The 20607-nt window shown below is 36.7% G+C and overlaps 2 protein-coding genes, 1 long non-coding RNA gene and 2 pseudogenes across 3 annotated transcripts; 2 read left to right on the top strand and 3 right to left on the bottom strand.

Annotated features, from left to right (window-relative positions):
* Nucleotides 1-1230: 1230 nt before the first annotated feature.
* LOC120114355 lies at nt 1231-2890 on the top strand. Its single transcript, XR_005515389.1, has 3 exons — nt 1231-1291; nt 1737-1803; nt 2818-2890. It is a non-coding gene; the product is annotated as an uncharacterized LOC120114355 (long non-coding RNA).
* Nucleotides 2891-3137: 247 nt separating this feature from the next.
* Nucleotides 3138-6949, top strand: LOC120218774 (annotated as a pseudogene).
* A 114-nt stretch (nt 6950-7063) lies between these two features.
* LOC120218762 lies at nt 7064-8783 on the bottom strand (annotated as a pseudogene).
* Nucleotides 8784-13961: 5178 nt separating this feature from the next.
* LOC120114344 (importin subunit alpha-1a-like) lies at nt 13962-16400 on the bottom strand. Its single transcript, XM_039135289.1, has 10 exons — nt 16324-16400; nt 16107-16203; nt 15931-16022; nt 15719-15850; nt 15427-15612; nt 15047-15210; nt 14891-14969; nt 14665-14793; nt 14422-14549; nt 13962-14326 (listed from the first exon to the last, which is right to left on the bottom strand). Exons 1-10 carry the CDS (start codon nt 16357-16359, stop codon nt 14008-14010), a joined length of 1362 nt encoding a protein of 453 aa, XP_038991220.1. The 5' UTR covers nt 16360-16400; the 3' UTR covers nt 13962-14007.
* A 65-nt stretch (nt 16401-16465) lies between these two features.
* LOC120218752 lies at nt 16466-19209 on the bottom strand. The gene is made up of 3 exons (XM_039215655.1): nt 18081-19209; nt 17901-17990; nt 16466-17596 (listed from the first exon to the last, which is right to left on the bottom strand). The coding sequence occupies exons 1-3, from the start codon at nt 19170-19172 to the stop codon at nt 16466-16468; spliced, it is 2313 nt and encodes a 770-aa protein (XP_039071586.1). The 5' UTR covers nt 19173-19209.
* Between the last annotated feature and the right edge of the window lie 1398 nt (nt 19210-20607).

The following is a 20607-nucleotide window of genomic DNA, read 5'->3' as shown; positions in this document are numbered from 1 at the left end:
TTCGACCAAATTTGTTCCTCCATGATACTTATAACACAAAAGACAAGTATGAAAATTCTTCCAGTGCAAATAAATACCTTAAAATTGATACTTTGAAACAATAGACAACACTTTGAGTTTTTGCCCATGCTCCGAGCTTCCCAACCCCTCAAAAGCATATCTCGTAGGGGGCAGAAAATAAAGGCAGAAAATATTGAATTTGATAACCGATGAACATAAAGGGGGGGGCAGGGGTGAAAAAAATTAAAAAATATTTAAGGGTTAATTCGATTAATTAACCGATTTCGAAACGAATTAACCGTTAATCGAATATCTAAAAAACCATTAACCGTTAACCGACCGAACTAATTCGGTGGCCGACCGAATTAACCGAATTAATTCGGTTCGGCGGTTTAACCGAATTAGTTCGAAAATTTGAACACCCCTAATATAATATTGATTCATTAAGGAGAACATTATGAAGTTTAGGGACTATTTAAAATCTAAGAGATAGTCTGGGGCCTTGTGATGAATTTAACCCATACAATGAAATACACCAAACCACCAAATTCGATCATCATAAGGACAAAAACGTGTCCACAAAGATAAGTACACGTGTCGATCCGTAAGGCTTGTAGTTAACATTCTTAACATTTATACGGTAAACTACAAATTTAATCACTAAACTTTACTTTGTATCCTATTTTCTCACTAAACTTTAAAATGTTTCAATTTTTTCACTGAATTTAATATATGCGGTTAAATAATTAACAATGTTAAAACAATGCCATTTAAAGGAAAAAATATTCACAAAAGTTATTTCATTCTTCATCTATATAAAAACCCATCTATGACATCATTAATAATAAAAATGTCGAGTGACAAAAAAATTCAATGTATTAAATTTAGCGAAGAAATTGAAATACTTTAAAGTATAATGAGTGAAATAGGAGAGAGAAAATATAGTTACCAAATTTCTAATTTACCCTTTCATATTCACGTAAAACAATTTAATTATTTGAACAGAGAAGGGAAACAATTAAAACAAATTAAATCTAATACATACATTTAGAGAAGAAAAGAGAGAAAAAAAATTGGAGGCAGTGAGGTGCGCAGCGACCAATTCAAAGCGAGGTTCTCGCTAAGAAGGAGCGCATCCGAAATCTATGATGAGAGAGCACAACGACGGTGGAGAGGCTGCAGAGCATTGTCGTTTTCACTCTCATTCTCTTTATGTTGAACCTTCTCATCATCGTCATCCTCGTCTTCGCCTTCAGACCATGGCGCTTTTTATCGCTCTCGCACCGTCAAGGTATTTATGTATTTACATTCATTTATTTTTTTAATTAGGCGAAGTTTTCTTTGGATCTAACAGAATCTATTTCATCCGCGTTATGATTGTGAATTTAGATAGCGGATCATCGCCTTTGAGCTTCGGTGGATCTGAATTCTTTTTGAGGTTTTATTTGTTAATACAATCAAAAAATGATTTCGAGAATGATTTGCAATGAATAATGCGGCGAGGTTAATTACTAATGTCCTGAAATGCGTTTCATTAATTTTTTGTATTTTTTATTCATGTTGCCTTGCTGTAGATCTTATATTGATGTAAGAGGAGGATCTAATTTTTTTTTTCAATCGGATCTAAAGATGATAGACGCGTAAAAATGTTATCCGTTTTATATCAGCTGTTTGAAATTTGAATTTGATTCTTGAGTTCTGGATATGACATTTGATGTGTACTCTCTTTTTACCAGCTGTTTCGAAATGTATATTTCAACCATGAATATCAGTTATGGCAAGTAGTTTGGTGGATTTAATATGGTAGGTAATGTGCTCCGAGATCCATGACATCCGTTCTCTGTTCGTTGACAATTACTGATTACTTAATGCATATTTGTTAAGATAAATATACTATCCTAATGGCACTTTATGGAGTTATCATAAAATATATGCATTCATTATTGTAGTTGAAGGTGTATTTATTTTGTTTTCAATGGAAATTCTTTTTATTTGTTTATAAAAAATTCACTTTATAAATTGTCAAGACCTTTGTTCATATCTCTTGTCATATATTAACTAATCTTCTTCTTATCCTGTTCGGGCCAGGACTGAAATATGAACAAAGGTCTTGACACTTTTCTTATCAACAATCCTAATATATATAATTAACTTGTCTTCTTTATTTCTTTTGTCATATATTAAAATGACAATATTGAAATTAAATTCACTTCAGTTGATTTCTCTCTGTTTCACTTCCTTTATCTTTCTCCTACTGTCCCAAACACAAACTGATCCTCACAAACTATATGATTGTTTATCTAAATGTGGAATCTGTAATAACATTTGTGTATATTTACTATTTACCTTAGGCAATTTTATATTATTAGTTCCTGCACTGTAGAAATTGTGGATATTGATCCTGTACTTTTAAAATTTTGAAATTTGAGTCCTGACCTAAACAGTAGCAATTGCATTTGTTAAGTCACATTTTGTTGTTTAGTTTATGTAATATACGTAAGTTGTAGATTTAGTTCTCGTTCTATAATTTGATCATTTAAGTTCCCCTAATTTAGTCATATTGTCCTTATACTGTTCGGGCCAGGATTGAAATTTCAAAACTCGAAAAGCATAGGTACTAAATTGACCAAATTAAAATACAGAGACTAAACTATAACTTATGTATAGTACAAGTACTAATGAAAGAGTTTGACCTTTTTCTTTGTTCGGTCCAACACCCCCGAGCCAAACAAGAGAAAAGAAAACCTGGAAATTGTTATGGTTTTGTTTGAAACTCTTGTGGTCCTCATACATTTGACACGTTTTTTTTTCTTTGAGGTTGGTGAATTGGAGAGATCTCTTGTATCAAATGATGTAGATGTAGCCCTAGATCAAAGCAACAATTTGACAAGAAATTATGATTTAGACGGACAGTGTCACCGAATGAAGCTCTTCTGCGGTCACCTCGTCGTACTCAAGGACTTAATCACAGACAACGGCTTTCCTTTGCATCTCCTGTTCGGCTCTGGGTATCAACTTTTATGCTTCCATCTCTTGTTATTTTTATTTTATATTCACACTTTAACTGTTCAGTTTAGACACCGACAAGTGATAATGATTTACTATGCAGGTGATAGTGTGGTTCTAGATGTATCTGATCCTTTACAGGGTATTTTGGTGGTGAGACACTAAAGCGTCCATTTGGGACAGAACACCTAGTTCAACAACAAAAACATGGTGGTCCAGAAAAACAAAGTCAAAACTTGAGATTTGGTGCAGAAAATGATAGGCCACAGGAGCCTGGGCCCAACATCACCAGTGATCAAAGTAATTTTCTTTCTCTATAAGGAGATTAATATGTCGATTTCTTTCTATCAGATGGAATTTGTGAAGCATGTAATTATATCTTTCTGTTAGAAGTGCAGGAAGTTGCCTCTCTCTTGAGGTTGTGTCGGGTCCTTCTTGTGGACTTCATTGTTCTGTACTGTCAACGAGCACTGTAAGGCAACCATTTATCCTTGGAAGAGTTCCTCCAAGTAATTTATTGTTGAAAGATTTAGAGGTTTCCGGAAAGCATGCAAGGATAAATTGGAATTCAAATGTAAATTTCTTTTAAGTTGTATTTCATGAGTTTGCATTTGGTGTTTTATCTATGTATGGTGCACTAAGTGTTTCAAATGTTACAAACTTTGTAGAAATTGAGATGGGAGCTGTTGGACATGGGTAGTCTGAATGGAACACTGTTGAATTCTCGTCCGATTAATCATCCTGGTTCTGGAAGTAGGCAATGGGGTAACCCAGTGGAACTTTCAAGTGGAGACAAAATAACAGTTGGTACAACCTCAAATATTCATGTAAGTCAACTTCTTTTCAATTTACTTGTAGTTCTGGCACTTTTTCTTCTAAAATTATCAAAATATTCTAGATAAATTCTAATATATCTATTTGTATTGGATTTTGCATGGACAAGATCTTCTCTTTATTCACACTTCTTTGGGATATTGGAGTATTTGCAGACTAGTAACTTTTTTAGCAATATTTAAGATTGTCATAATCGGGGAACATGATTTTAGAAATGGCATCTTTCTTTCCTTTCGTATCGTCTGACGTCAAGATCATTAATCATCATACTGTAAGGTACCTTCTAAGAAATTGTCATATGCCACAAGCAGTATATACTTCTGAGATTCTAAAAATACGTTACCTTTGCTTTTTTTATTTGTTTAATTTTTATTTCTCTGGTAACTCTCATTTGCTTATGTTTTAACTCTTTTTTCTATATTGCTGTCCAATCAATAAGATCAAATCATTTATGGACAACGGGATTGTTGACATGATTATTGATAACTGCTTGAATTTTCTGATGGAATCTTTCTTGTTAAATAATTCTTTTATGTGGTCAATGCGTATAATATGATCGTTTCAGTTTGTAATGCATGGCATATTAGATTTGAAGCTATTTTTACAGATCACATTTTTAATTCTCTCCATGATAGGTTCATTTCATCCCCAAATGATCACTTGGTCCCTTTTGGAGTTGGTATGACTTCTGACCCTATGTCATTGCGTCGAGGAGGAAAGAAGTTTCCTATGGAAGATGTTGCTATTATCAATGGCCTCTTCCCGGAATTGATCAGGTTTTCAAGTTTTGATGTTTTAGTTATATTTTTCTGCTTCTACCAAGAAGTGGCGGGTTTCATTTTTTTTGCTGACGGTGCAGTTTGGAGTTTTTGGCATCTGTGATGGACATGGTGGTGTTGAGGCGGCCAAATCTGCAAGCAAGTAGTATCCTATCCCATCTTTAGTGTGTTTCATTGCTATGGTTTGGGGTTGATTCCTACACCTCATATTTTGATTAATTTATCCGCTAAACCTTTTTTCCACATATCTTAAATCATGCTCACTATAATTTATCATAGTCTGCAAGGCTTGAGACTAGTAATATGCATCTTTTCCCACTGTTTCTACAGACTGAGAGTTAATATGGCAATACAGAATTAATTTTAAGATCCAAGGTTTCTGATGGGACAAAATACTAGCGGTTCTGCCATTCTTTTAGATTTGTTGATTTTTAAATAACTATTTTGCTAATGCTCCAAGCATTTGATCTCTAGGATTCTGCCTGAGATGGTGGCTGCCATTATATCAGATTCTGTAAAAAGAGAGAGGGTTGTGTCCCAACATGACTGCTCATATGTTCTTAGAGAAGCATTCTCTCAGACAGAAGCGCGTATGGATAACTATTATGAGGTTTTTCCTTCATCTGTTTCTCCTCTTTACTTTGCATACCTTCTGTTTGCATTGCATTTGCATTTTCATTTCATTTTCATTTTTTTTTGTTTCATTGGGAAATCTCTGATAGTGCAGTGGAATGCTTTATACACCTTAACATCTTCCATGTTACTTGGATTTGGGGGCCTCAGATATGGCCACCAGTCTGAAACATGTATACTCAATTTTTCAAAGTTTTCCCATCTACTTGAAAGATCATACCCCAGACCTATGTCCGAATGTGTCGGATGTAAGCGTCGGACCTGGGTACTTTAAGGAGATTGAAGAGTGCTTGTAACAAAGAAGTATTTATCCTTATCCATTTTGTAGTACTTTGTTCTAAGCTACAACTCGTGTTGAATAATTATGTAATTATGCAAGTTATTACTTTTTCTTCAACTTTGACTTTACATTGCCTTTTTGTCTTCACTAAATTTAATGGTTTATTTACAAGTATGGATCATTTTTTTCTGCTTTAATTTGAAGTTGATTGTTCACATATCATCATAGTTATTTACTTGCAGGGCTGTACAGCAACACTGCTTCTGGTTTGGGCTGATGCTGCTGATGACTTTTTATTTGCACAATGTGCAAATGTTGGAGATTCAGCTTTTTTATTAAGTATGAGTTTCTATTCTTTATTATTCCAATTAGTACGATCTGTAAGGTTCCTAAGTTATTTTATGATCAAATTCCACTGTTATAATGAATGCTTCTCTTTTCGTATTTGGACTTATGACCAAATACAATTTTATGACAGCGTGGACGGTAAACAGATTAAGATGAGTGAAGACCATAAAATATCGAGTTATTCTGAAAGACTCCGAATGGAAGGAACTGGGGAACCATTAAAAGATGGGGAAACACGGTTATGTGGTATGCAAGTGTCTAATATTTACAGTCAGGATTCAGCAGCATCAAACAGTTAAGGTACAGCATTGCATATTTGACCATTTAATTTCAGGTTTGAACCTCGCTAGGATGCTTGGAGACAAATTGTGAAACAGCAAGATTCTCGCTTTAGTTCTGAGCCCTATATAAGTCAAGCTGTGCGTATCAATAAAACAAGCAGGGCATTTGCACTAGTGGCAAGGTGACTATTTCTCTGTAGTTGGAATTTTCATATAATAAAATGTATTACTGATGTTACAGTGGTATTTTCTCATCTACTTCACCTGGACTCTTCATTTTTCCTAAAGTACTTGCGTCTGACTTATTCGGACATAGAAACGAGGAGTATAATCTTCCAAATACGTGAAAAAACTCGAACTCAAATTAAGTTGAACTGAAACTAATCCTAACCCAAAATGGACATTTTGCTTGTCACATAGTTGAAACGTGGATTTGATTTGTGCAGTGATGGATTGTGGGACGTTATTAGCTTTAAGAAGGCAATTCAGTTAGCTGTACAGGTACAATTGTAACACAATATATACTACAGTTTTTCTTGTTTTTTATCTAATCTCATCTTTTGCTGGTTAGACAAGGGAGAGATATTCGACAGATAAGGGAAATTTGGCCGAGAAAATTGCTGATGTTTTGTTGAACGAGGCTCGAACTCTACGAACGAAGGATAACACCTCTCTTATTTTCTTAGATTTCAACTCCACTTCCACAGTTCCTCCTTGTAAAGTTCTTCCCTGATGTGCATTTCAAGGCTTTGTAGTATGATTTTTTAATTAAATATTTCAATTTTATTTTCTGCTTGTAATCACCCTTCCTTTAGGCCCATTGATGGTTGCTTCAATGGAATGTACTCTTTTCACCCTTCCTAAAGTATTGTGGAATATACCACCCCAAATGTGGTAATTTGTCATTGATAGCCTGCAAGACACGATTCCAAGCGATTAATATATAGGAAACCATTTTCATACCATATCTGATCATGAGTCCCACGAGGTGTCGCGTTTGCGATAGCCAGTGCAGCTTCTTCCTTGATATAAAATTCATCATGTTGAAGCAGATGAACCAGAGGAGCGATGATGTTAGCTTCAATCACAGCCTGTAAAATTCGTACCATTGACCAAATGAATTTGGGGAAAGATTGAGGTCCAAAAAGTTACCTGTATTTGCTCCTTGTTTCCGGCTGTGATTTTTGAGATTACCCGACAAGCTTCCCACTTGATTCTATTTACAGAATTAAATGTCAAAAGTTTCGAAAGGCATGTCAATGCCTGATGATCGATAATACACTGTAACAACAAGGTTTGCCTATTTATGAGAAAATACAAAATGGTTCACATTATAAATGAACAAAATGATAATCAAAATAAAAGAAAAGAACGGGGACCCTCTATCGTTCTCAAGGCACGACGGTTCTGATCCAATACCACATCTATTTCGATCTTCTGCCTTCTATAAGTTCTACGACTTAGGAAAATGTAAAGTTTACGGTACTTGAAGAAAACCCTATCGATGGTCCTAAGCATGTTGGTGCGGTAGGCTCGCACAGTATCGAGCAGGAAGCACGCCCACGAGTCCAATACCTGGGTTTGCACATCATCTCCAGAGGCAACGTTTGCAACCGTGTGAAGAGAAGATCTTAGTACAAAAGGACATGGGTGCCTATGGAAGCAAAAAAGTTATCATTTGGTGATGAAAACAAACAAAATAATGGAGAAATAGGAAGACTCAGAATCGATCATAAGAAAATAATCAACTCACAGAAATAATTCGACTAGACGACCGCACACACCCGCTTCAATAACAGCTTGGATTTCATCATTTGTGCCATCGGAAAGATAGTAGAGCATCCAACATGCATGAGATAAGACTCCTTGATCATTTGAACGAATAAGACGTGTAGGGAGTGCAGACTTAACTTGAATAAAGAATAATTTAGTATGATCATAATCAATGTCACTTTTTTAGTTTAATGTTAGCAGTTCATTGCAATACATAGTTTAATCATATAAATATGCCACAACCATCTTAGATTTCAAAGAATAAGACAATGATTTTGCACTTTAAAGCGATAGTATTAACATCGAGTAACTTGCTAGGGTCAAACCTGATGAAAGTAGGGTCGGGGCTCGCCCCAAAAAAACTTTGACAGGGTCCTTGTGGCATCTCTCAGCACCGAAAGTTTAGCATGCTCATTCAAATGAACCAAAAAAGGGGGCAAAGCACCATGTCCAAGGACAACATCACGACTTGTAGGGGAATCACCAGCAACAGCTTTCAAAGCACAGATAGACTGGATTTCAAAACAAAAAGAACATATGTAATCATACTAGATCTCAGAGAACGAAATAATACACCAACACATGGGGAACCAAGTAGCTTAACAAATATTGGAACAGCTCCATGATCAATTACCACCTTCACGTTCTCAGATGTCTCATAAGCAATAATTGTGAGGGTCCAGGCTGCCTCAATCTAAGTAGTTATTAAATTAGTAACTATCTTGAAATATATAAAACTGGTAATAACATGGTTTTGACAACTCCAGCATGTATAATTTAATAGGTGGACTTTTTACTATGATAAATAACAAAAGAATTGAAGTATATAATTTAAGTTTTAACAGTCATTAGACTTTTAACAGATTATTGACAAACGAGTGAGATATATTCGAGCGATAATGAGGGGAATTTGACAGAGAAGATTGCTGATGTTTGTTGAACGGGACTCGAACACTGCGAACAATAGATAACACACCTCTTATTTTCTTCGATTTCAACTCCACTTCCACAGTTCCTACTTGTAAAGTCCTTCCCTTATGTGCATTTCAAGGCTTTGAAAATGGTTGGCAACCAACTTTGAAAATGGTTTTCAAAGTTTGGTAAATGTTTCTTTAAAAAATGTTTTTCAAAGTTTGGTAGATGTTTGTTGAAAATAGGAATGCGTAAATTCACTTTAGTCATTGCACTGTTGGGTATTTTCAAAGATTAGTCCCTAAGTTTCAACTATAAATACCTTAACTCATTTAGCTTCAAAACCATCTCAAAAATCATTTCTTTCTCCCAATACTAGAGAGATTTCTTGTGAGTAGTGAGTGTTTTGTAAACACCTGTAAATTTTCTCTCTTAGTAAAAGATCTGCAGCAGTCCGGAGACGTAAGCACAATTGGCTGAACTCCGTTATCAATTTCGAGTATTATTTTTCCGCTTTTATTTCGCATTCTCACTAACTGGTTATAGGGAAATTACTTGTACTCGGTTTATTTCCCAACAACTGGTATCAGAGCTTTTGGTTGTGAATTTTGTTAATTTTTTTTTGCGAGGTTACTATCCATTACTATTCACGTGAATAGCGAATTTTGTGAATAGTAAATATTTTTGTCGGCGATACGAGCTTGTCGACGAAGGTGTTCTAATTCACGGTGGTTCGCAAGAATTGTCAGAAACGATCCAAACGAAACCAGATTCGAGTGGGAGCGATGGCTGCAGACGAAGGGAATGTAAAAATTGAAAAATTTGATGGTGCGGACTTTGGCTTTTTGGAAGATGCAGATTGAAGATTTTTTGTACTAGAAAAATCTATATCAACCTCTCTCAGGAAAGCAATCAGAGGGCATGAAGAATGAAGAATGAAGACTGAGCTCTTCTCGACAGACAAGCCCTCGGAGTTATCCGACTGACGTTATCCCGCAATGTTGCTTTCAATATAGCAAAGAAAAAGACCACGGCGGGTCTTATGGCCGCTCTCTCCAGTATGTATGAGAAGCCATCAGCCTCAAACAAATTGCACTTGATGAAGCGATTATTCAATTTACGGATGACGGAAGGGGCATCGATGGCACAACACAGAGTCCATAGGGAGAACTTCAGAAAGAAATTTAAATCGTGGCAGATCGAAATCCAGAAGGGGAAAATCAAGAACAGGAAAGAAAGATTTTACCTGTTATAATTATGGCAAGAAGGGTCACTTTAAAAGAGATTGTCGAGCACTGAAGAAAGATACCGGTGCACAAGAATCTGCCAACATGACAGAGGAGACAGGTGATGCCATGATTCTAAGCGTCAACACTCCCATGGATCTTGGATTCAGGGGCATCTTTCCACTCCACCCCATGTCGAGAAATCATGGAGAACTATGTCAGTGGTGATTTTGGGAAGGTTCATCTAGCCGATGATGAAACCTTGAAGATCATCGGAAAAGGAGACATCCGATTAAAGTTGCCAAACCAGACCACCTAGAAGCTGACAGGAGTGAGACATATTCCTGGCCTCAAAAGGAATTTGATTTCTGTAGGACAGCTTGATGGAGAAGGATATAGTACAACCTTTTCAGGTTGTGAATGGAAGATTACCAAAGGAGCACTCGTCATTGCTCGTGGTAAGAAAACTGGTACTCTCTATATAACCTCAAATTTAGAGAATATTATTGCAGCCGTAAATGCTGATGGAAAATCAAACCTATGGCACCAAAGGCTTGGTCACATGAGCGAGAAAGGGATGAAGACACTTTTTTTAAAAGGGAAGCTGCTGGATCTAAAGAATGTAGATGTTGAACTATGTGAGGATTGCATCTTTGGCAAACAAAAGAAAGTCAACTTTGCAAAGATTGGTAAGACACCCAAGGATGAAAAGTTAGAGTTGGTTCATACTGATGTATGGGGACCATCTCCAGTTCCATCTCTTGCAGGCTCACTATATTATGTCACCTTCATCGATGATTCTACAAGGAAGGTGTGGGTTTATTTTCTGAAAAAGAAATCAGAAGTCTTTGATACATTCAGAAAATGGAAGGCCATGGTGGAAAATGAGATTGGTCTGAAAGTCAAGCGGTTGAGGTCTGACAATGGAGGAGAGTACAGAAATCGTAGATTCAGAGATTTCTGCGCAAACAATGGGATCAAGATGGAGACAATAGTTCCCATGACACCGCAGCAGAATGGCGTAGCAGAGCGCATGAACAGAACTCTGAATGAACGTGCCAGAAGCATGGGGATACATGCCGGATTGCCCAAACTTCTATGGGCTGAAGCTATCAACACTGCAGCTTACTTGATCAATCGTGGGCCCTCGGTTCCTTTGGATGACAGAATACCAGAGGAAGTTTGGAGCAAGAAAGAAATAAACCTTTCACACTTAAGAGTGTTTGGTTGTATTTCTTATATACACATAAACTCTGCTGAAAGAAGTAAACTTGATGCCAAGTCCAACAAATGTGTCTTTGTTGGTTATGGTGGTGATGAGTTCGGTTACCGATTTTGGGACTACGAAAATCGAAAGATCATCAGAAGAAGATATGTCATTTTCAATGAGAATGTGATGTACAAAGACAGGTCAACTGTAGAATCAAGTAGCTCTAATACCGAAGCTGAAGCAAAGGAATTTGCTGAGTTCGAGGAGATTTCTAGAAATGATGTTCAGATCAGTCCTGAAGCAGTTCAAGAAGAACCATGCACACCGGAACTAAGACGCTCCTCCAGAATTCCTAAACCAACCCAACAGTATTCTCCTTCTTTGCACTACTTGTTGCTGACTGACAATGGTGAACCAGAGTGCTATGATGAAGCAATGCAAGTGGAGGATTCAGTCAAGTGGGAGTCTTCCATGAAAGATGAGATGGACTCGCTTATGTCAAATCAGACGTGAGAATTAGCTGAATTACCACCAGGCAAGAAAGCACTCCATAACAAGTGGATTTACAGGATCAAAGAAGAGCATGATGGGACCAAACGCTACAAAGCAAGATTGGTTGTCAAAGGCTTTCAGCAAAAAGAAGGTATTGACTACAATGAAATTTTCTCTCCAGTCGTAAAACTGTCCACAATCAGACTGGTGTTGAAAATTGTAGCTGCAGAGAATTTACATCTTGAGCAGTTAGATGTAAAGACAACTTTCCTTCATTGTGATTTGGAGGAAGAAATCTATATGAGGCAGCCAGAAGGCTTCATAGAGGCAGGCAAGAAAAACCTAGTATGCAGGTTGAAGAAGAGCTTGTATGGTTTAAAACAAGCTCCTAGACAATGGTACAAGAAGTTCTATAGCTTCATGAGTAGCAGTGGTTTTACCAGATGCCAAGCAGATCATTGTTGCTACATCAAGAGGTTCGACAATAGCTTCATTATTTTATTGTTGTATGTTGATGACATGCTCGTTGCAGGCTCGGACATGCAAGAGATTATAAACTTGAAGCAAAAATTGTCGAAGTAGTTTGCTATGAAGGATCTGGGCGCTGCAAACCAGATTCTTGGGATAAGGATTAAGAGAGACACAAAGTCGGGGACTTTGATGTTATCACAGGCTGAGTACATCAACAAAGTACTCTCCAGGTTCAACATGCAAGATGCTAAACCAGTAAGTACACCTTTATGTGTTCATTTCAGACTCTCCAAAGAACAGTCACCAAAGACGAAGGAAGAACGTGCAAACATGGTGAAGGTGCCGTATGCCTCAGCAATTGGAAGTCTGATGTATGCCATGGTTTGTACCAGACCAGATATTGCTCAAGCAGTGGGAGCTGTTAGTAGGTACATGAATAATCCGGGCAAGGTACATTGGGAAGCAGTCAAATGGATCCTCAGATATCTGCGAGGTACCACAAACAAAGCACTTTGTTTCAAAAGTGGAGATACGATACTGACAGGCTATGTATATGCTGACTTAGCTGGAAATGTTGACATCAGAAGGAGCACTACAGGGTATGTCTATACTCTAGGAGGTACTGCAGTGAGTTGGGTTTCTCAACTACAGAAGATAGTTGCTCTCTTCACAACTGAAGCAGAATATGTCACTATTACGGAAGCCAGCAAGGAGATGGTTTGGCTCCAAAGTTTCTTGGAAGAGTTAGGCAAGAAACAAGAAAACAATGTCTTGTATTGCAACAGTCAAAGTGCTATCCATCTAGCAAAGAATCCGTCTTTTCATTCCAGGACAAAGCACATACAATTGCGATATCATTTTATCCGGTCTCTTCTGGAAGAAGAGATTTTGAAACTTGAAAAGATCAGTGGAGCTCAAAATCCGTCAGACATGTTGACAAAGACGGTGACCATTGACAAACTGAAGTTGTGTTCAGCTTCAGTTGGCATGCAAGAATAACAAGACTAGAAATGATGCTGCATCGATTGAGGTGTGAAAACAGATTAAAATCAGTCTTCAAGTGGGAGATTGTTAAAAGTCAAAGGTTGGCAACCAACTTTGAAAATGGTTTTCAAAGTTTGGTAAATGTTTCTTTGAAAAATGTTTTTCAAAGTTTGGTAGATGTTTGTTGAAAATAGGAATGGGTAAATTCACTTTAGTCATTGCACTGTAGGGTATTTTCAAAGATTAGTCCCTAAGTTTCAACTATAAATACCCTAGCTCATTTAACTTCAAAACCATCTCAAAAATCATTTCTTTCTCCCAATACTAGAGAGATTTCTTGTGAGTAGTGAGTGTTTTGTAAACACCTGTAAATTTTATCTCTTAGTAAAAGATCTGCAGGAGTCCGGAGACGTAAGCACAATTGGTTGAACTCCGTTATCAATTTCGGGTATTATTTTTCAGCTTTTATTTCGCATTCTCACTAATCTGGTTATAGGGAAATTACTTGTACTCGGTTTATTTCCCAACAAAGGATACTATCCCCTCTAAAGAGGCCCTTATCCAAAGCATAGATTCATGAACATGAAGAGAACTTTATAAAATTTCCTTCAACTTTTTGAAAATTTATTTTTAAATAATCTGATCTTTTCTTTTCTATAATAATCAGAGATCGTAATTGAATTCTATTGAACAAATAATCTGATCTTTTCTTTTCTTTACGATCTCCCTAAAAGAAAAGGGACTAATCCCTCGAGAATTAAACTTTGATTGAGTGGCATCATCTTACTCCGATCAATATCTTCCTAACTTCCACAGCCATTCTATAAATCTCAATGGTGTCTGGAGAGAATTCACTCTTATGATATTCATATCTCCATCTGTAAAAACTCCATAAATCTTCAATCTTTTCTAGACCCCTTGCATCTCTAATCATTTGTGCATAGAGATTCACTCCTCCACTCGTGCCCATAGTTTTATCTTCTTCTCCTACCTTGAGAATGTTTTCAAGCACATTCAAGCAAGCTTTAATTACACTCAGATGGCGGCAGAAAAGAAGATCACACGTTGGCTTGATGCAACCTTGACTTACAAGGAACCTGAAATAAACCACCCCAGATGAGTTATAATTTATCATTGATATCCTGTCAAGACATGATTCCAACAATTAATATATAGGAAACCATCTTCATACCTGATCTGATCATGAGTCCCACCAGACGCAACATTTGAGATGACCCGTGCAGCTTCTCCCTTAATATCGAATTCAGCATTTTGAAGCAAATGAACCATAGGAGCAATAATATCAGCTTCAATCACAGCCTGTAAAATCCATACCATTTCATATCGTTTCATTGTCCAAATGAATGCAAACAGAATCTTATATCCGAAATCGATAAAGTTAAGGGGAAACAAAAGATTGAGGTCCAAATGGTACCTGTATTTGCTCCTTATTTCCGGCTGTGATTTTTGAGATTGTTCGACAAGCTTCCTGCTTGATGCTCTTTTCATAATTATTTGTCAAAAGTTTAAAAAGGCATGACAATGCCTGATGACCGATAATGCACTGTGTAGCAACAGGTTATCCAAATATGAGAAAATACAGAATGGTTCCTATTATATATACGCAAAAGGTAATCAAAATAAAACAAAGCGTCCAAGACCTGGGTTTGCACATCAGCTCTAGAGGCAATATTCCCAACTATGCAAAGAGCAGGTTCTAGCACCGAAGGAGATGGGTGCCTACGGAAGCCAAAGAACTTATGATTATGAAACAGAAAGACTTTCAGAATTAACCAACATAAAACAGTCTAACTCACAGCAAAAGTTCCACTAGACGCCTGCATACGCCCGCTTCAATGACAACTTGGATCTCATCATTTGTGCCATCAGAAAGATACGAGAGTGCCCAACATGCATCACATAAGACTTGTTCATCATTTGAATGAATAAGACGTGCCAATGTTGGAAGTGCAGTCTTAACCTGAATAAATACTAAGATTATAATTATCAATAGACTTCACTTTCTAGTTTAATGTTACCAGTTCATTGCAATGCATAGTTTAATCCAAAGATACAATACAATGATTCTACATTGTAAAGCAATATTATTTAACATTAAGTAACTTGCTAATTCATGTTAAACCAACGACAGTTCCCCCCCCCCCCCCAAAAAAAAAGAAAGGAAGTAAGGTTTAACCTGATGAAAGCTAGGTCGGGGCTTGCCCCGTAAAAACATTGACAGAGTCCATGCGGCAACTCTGAACACAGAATGTTTAGCAAGCTCATTCAAATGAGCCAACAAAGGCAGCAAAGCACCATGTCCAAGGACAGCATCACGAGATGTAGGAGAATCACCAGCAACATTTCCCAAAGCCCGCATAGACTGGATTTCAAAACAATATATATATATATATATATATATATATATATTTAACATTTCATATATACTAAGATTATAAAACTTCAATGAATTCATTCCATATGCATACTTGTTCGCTAACATCATCACTTTGGGAACCAAGTAACTTGACAAATATTGGAACAGCTCCATGATCAATTACCACCTTCGTGTTCTCAGATGTCCCGGAAGCTATAATTGTGAGAGCCCAGGCTGCCTCAAACTAAATAATTATTAAATTAGTAGCAATCTTAGAATATATAATTAACATGATATTGAAGCTCTGCTAACAGGAAATCCAACCTGAAGCTGTGGGAAATCTGGCCTCTCAAGGAACTCAACAAAGCGAGGAACAACTCCAGCTTGTATCACTTTGTCAATAGGTTGTCTTGGTTCTTTGATAAATATAAAAAAAGGGATTTGAAGTACACAATTTAAATCAGTATGAAACGAAATATTTTGAAGCATAATATTCTCACCAATTGAAAGCAATTTCCTGAATTGAGTGGTTGCCTTAAGCTGCAGATATTTATCATCACTCCAAACACTCCTAACCATGGCCGGAATACTTCCCAGCTGCGGTCAAGTAGTTGAATGTTATGAGAACAAACCCAATGACCAATGACACAACCATCTAACATATGAAAATTTTACAAAACAAATTTGATCAAGGAAACAAGAAAATAGAGAATGAACCTTTTCCTCAACAGCAGGATGAAGAGAAACAAGCATTGGTTGTGGTTGGAGCTCTTTAACTCGCTTCTTCTGTGAACTCTCTTTACAACCGTTAGATATTTGCCACAGCAACAAAAAATATTACATCTTTATACTTAAAAAGTCATAGATGTAATTTACTTACTTCTCTAATGATAACACATTCTATGTGAGCAATGGTCTGGCCGTTACATTCTTTACAATAATATACATGATCTTTTGAGTTTCTTTCTTCCTCGCAAAAATCACAATAATACTTTCCAGAATCATCTTCAACAAAAGAATCTTTCAAGGTCAAAGGATGACGATGATATTTGGATTGAACAATGTCTGGTATGGGAACACATTTCAAATGAAAATTGATGGAACACTGTAGACAACGATAAAAGGGCTCTCCTTTACAGATATTTTCACATTTATAACAAGAAAAATGGGTTTCCCATGATGGTCTGGAGTTCGCACAGAGTAATTGAAAATCTGTCCCAAAATAATAAAGATCATCTAAGTGGGACTCACATTTCAAGGGTCTCTTTAAGTAATTAGCACATATAGGATGGAGGTCAAGTTGACAATCTTCACAATTATATGCAAAGTTATATGATTCTATGCTCAAAGGGCAAGCATAACATGGTGTGTCTGAGTACTTGCGAGATTTTTGGATAACCAACATGTGTTTTAGATGAAATGGGACTTGAATCTTTTGTGGTAGCCTAAGGCAAGACTCATGAAGAATATAAGAGGAATTTTGGTTGGGGCAAAAATAAGCTGGACCTAAGATTGGCAGTTCACAAATTGCGCATTTTGTTCTTTCTATAGGGTCGTTGCAGTAGCCAAGGACAAGATTATGTTCGTGGCTGAAATGCTGCAACTCGGCTACTCTATCCATCTTCTTTTCTTGTGAAACCCTAGTTTTATGAGATGTTAAAGCAGCGCATTTCACATCAAGCTTGAAATCACACTGCTCGCACAAATATATGAAGCCACGACAAATGTCTTTACACTCATCACATGTAATGAATCCACTTCCCCATATTTGAAGGAGAGATGAGAGGTAAAGAGGATGGCTAGAATGAAAAGGGTGTGGTATCTCGAATGGCAATTTAGTGCATTTTTCATGCAGGTAAAAGCCACCTCTACATTTTTTACAGAAGTAGCTAGGACCATTAAGTTCCAGACGACAAGCTCGACAATATTTTTTGCCTTTCAACTCCTCGGTTACCTCGTACATTTCATGTTGGTGGATGATAGGTTTAAACTGCATTTAAAAAGAAACAATGATGTCAAAGGATGAACAAACTCATTTCTTGAAAATTATATATATATATATTTCTTAGTTTTGCAGAGGCAGAATAATTTATATATTATAAGTAGATATCAATGTCATCACATATGGATAAAGAAGGTTGAATTATATTGTTAAGGGGTACAAGGCAGTAAGCTTTATTCTGCTATGTTTTGCGTTTTGGCTATGGAGCTCTTATGTACTCTGGCTTGTAATGATATTTCTTCTTGAATGAGACCAAAGAATGTTGAGTTTAATATATTGAATAGTTGCAAACCAGAGTGTGGATGCCATTAGTCCCTTCATTCTGCTCCATTTCCTTCTCAGACAAAGCTTCCTCGTTTTCCATGGAGGATGTAATTTGATCCTATTCATCAAACAAAAATTAATCATGAGAGTATTATACATTTCCCCTTTGATTGTAAAAATTAAATAGAATGGTGAAAAGAAGCATTACCTCATTATCATCATGAGGGAGTAGACATTGAATATGAGCCACAAATGTGCAACTTTGACAGTAATACACAGGATGCTTCGGATCTCTTTCCTTCTCGCAAGCATCACAACAAAATTCATCAGAATCATCTTCTTTGACCGGTTCTGTTAGGATAAGTGGATGCCTATGATACTTTGATTTAGCTTCTGATGGTAAAACACATTTTGGATGGAAACTAACATCGCATTGCACACAACGACAAATACTATAAATACCACCGCAAACCAGGCCACAGGCGCGGCAGTTCAACCTAGAAGTATCTCTGAAGTAAGCGAGACGGTGAAAGTGGCAGGCAAGTTTTAGGGTGGGCAAGAGTTTAGCACAGTTCATGTCAAGACAGAAGCTGCACTTCTCGCACTTATAGCAAGTGTTATAACTATGAACATAACTATTACAAGCATTGCAGTGCCCCCCATGAAAATCGAGATAGCTTAAGCGAAGAGGGTGCCTAGGATGAAATGGATGAGTACGTGTCCTTGGTATCTTATCACTGCATCCGGGATGAAGATGGAACTTGCACCGTGGACAACCATGGCACACTCCCGATAGATGTTTTTCACACCAGAAACAATCCAAGTCTTCTTTGTGTATCTTCCTATATTTGAAGACGCTCAGCTTGTGGGTATGGCTGTAATGCTGGATTGTCTTCTTCATCCCATCTTTAAACCTCAGCGGCTCTTCATCTTTAGGAAGCTCACCACTGGCCGGAGAACCACAGGCGAAATCAAGACTGAAATCGCAGGAAGCACATCTGTATCTGTATCCGTACCCAGCAGATATATACAAACATTTATCACAAATGAAATCCAAACCACTCCATTCGAGTTGAAGTCGGTGCCGCAGGTGGAGGGGGTGCGTAATCTCATGAGACAGATCACGACGAGGCTCCTTAACAGCGCATGATTTGTGCAGGCAACCGTTGCAGCCTTGACAAGCAAAGGCACCATCCGAGACCGAGATCTTCCCTCCACATTCTGCACAACATTTCCCTTCAACCTTGTCAAGATATTTACACGAACGGTGATCACAGTTGCTGGAAAGTTGGGAATCCATCTCAAAGAAGATAGAAAATGAAGAAATTGATGTAAAAGGAAAGAGTGGGATAGAAAGATAGAACAATGGGGGATGACAACTGTGTTATGTGAGGGAAAACACACATACATGTTGACACCTAAACTATACTTCAGAATAATTCATTTCTTCAGTAAAGTATATATGCATAATTTGTCTAAAGGCAACAACTTCCCATTCAAATTTTGAAGAATAATTGATCTTTTGAATGATGGGAACAAGTTAAGAATATATGCATCAGAAGCTGTATAAAGCCAACAAAAGTATATATGCATAAGCAGCTGTATAAAGGCAACAACTTTTAATTTGACCGACCTACGTGATCTACTAACAGTCGAATCTATTTATCATACTAACCTACAAATAGCCATCGTAACCTACAAATAGCCGAATATATTCTTCAGTAAAGTAAATATGCATAAGTTGTGTAAAGGAAACAACTTCCAATTCAAAATTTGAAGAAGAATGGATCTTTTCAATGATGGCAACAGCTCTTAATTTAAAATTATGGGTTTAAACATATTTCCAAAATTTTTATAGAATCATTCTCTTGTATTTTATACACTATACACTGACATTTTGGTGAAAACTCTCAAAAGAGTATACAATCCCCTGATATAATGGTCAAACTAATTCATTTTTCCATGCACTATGTATAAGTTGTGGATTCAATCCTTGTACTCTAATTTGATCAAGTTTAATCCCTATATTTTTTTAACCTTGAAATTCAATCTTATCTCAAATAATATAAATATGATATGAATAAATTACAAGGACTAAAAATGATCAAATTCGAGAGTATGACGCCTGATACAAGTAAACTTTAACTGTACTAAGATCACGTCAGTTAAGAAGATCACACAACAGACTGATGTAATCTTAACTTACAAGGAACCTGAAACATGCCCCCCGGATGAGGTAACTTATAACCCAAGACATGATTTTAAACGGTTAATATATAAGGAACAATTTTCATACATCTGATCATGTGTCCCACCAGATGTAACATTTGAGATAACCCGTGCAACTTCTCCCTTGAGTTTAGCATTTTGAAGCAGATGAAGCAGATGAGCGATAATATTAGCTTCAATCGCAGCCTGATCAATGATTCACCGAAATTGTTGAATTTTATGGCATGGTAAAATTGTTAAATTAATCCCTATACTTTATAATATTTGCAAGATTAGTCATTAAGCTTCAACTATAAATACCCTAACCCATCTAGCTTCAAAACCATCCCAAATCATTCTAGCTTTCTCCCAATACTAGAGAATTTAGATAGTTTTATTGAGAGTTGTTTTCTCTTTTTTATCAATAGAAAATTGTTATTGTTTTCTCTTTGTTAGATCGAGAGAAGTTGCAATTCCTATTTTTCTCATAGTGAAATTCTTCTATCTTTGCCCTATATTATTTAGGG

Source organism: Hibiscus syriacus, unplaced genomic scaffold, assembly GCF_006381635.1.
Source record: "Hibiscus syriacus cultivar Baekdansim isolate YM2019G1 unplaced genomic scaffold, ASM638163v2 tig00000778_pilon, whole genome shotgun sequence".
NCBI classification, from domain to species: domain Eukaryota; kingdom Viridiplantae; phylum Streptophyta; class Magnoliopsida; order Malvales; family Malvaceae; genus Hibiscus; species Hibiscus syriacus.
The sequence above is the reverse complement of the archived record's forward strand: the minus strand, read 5'-3'. Positions and strand labels throughout refer to the sequence as shown.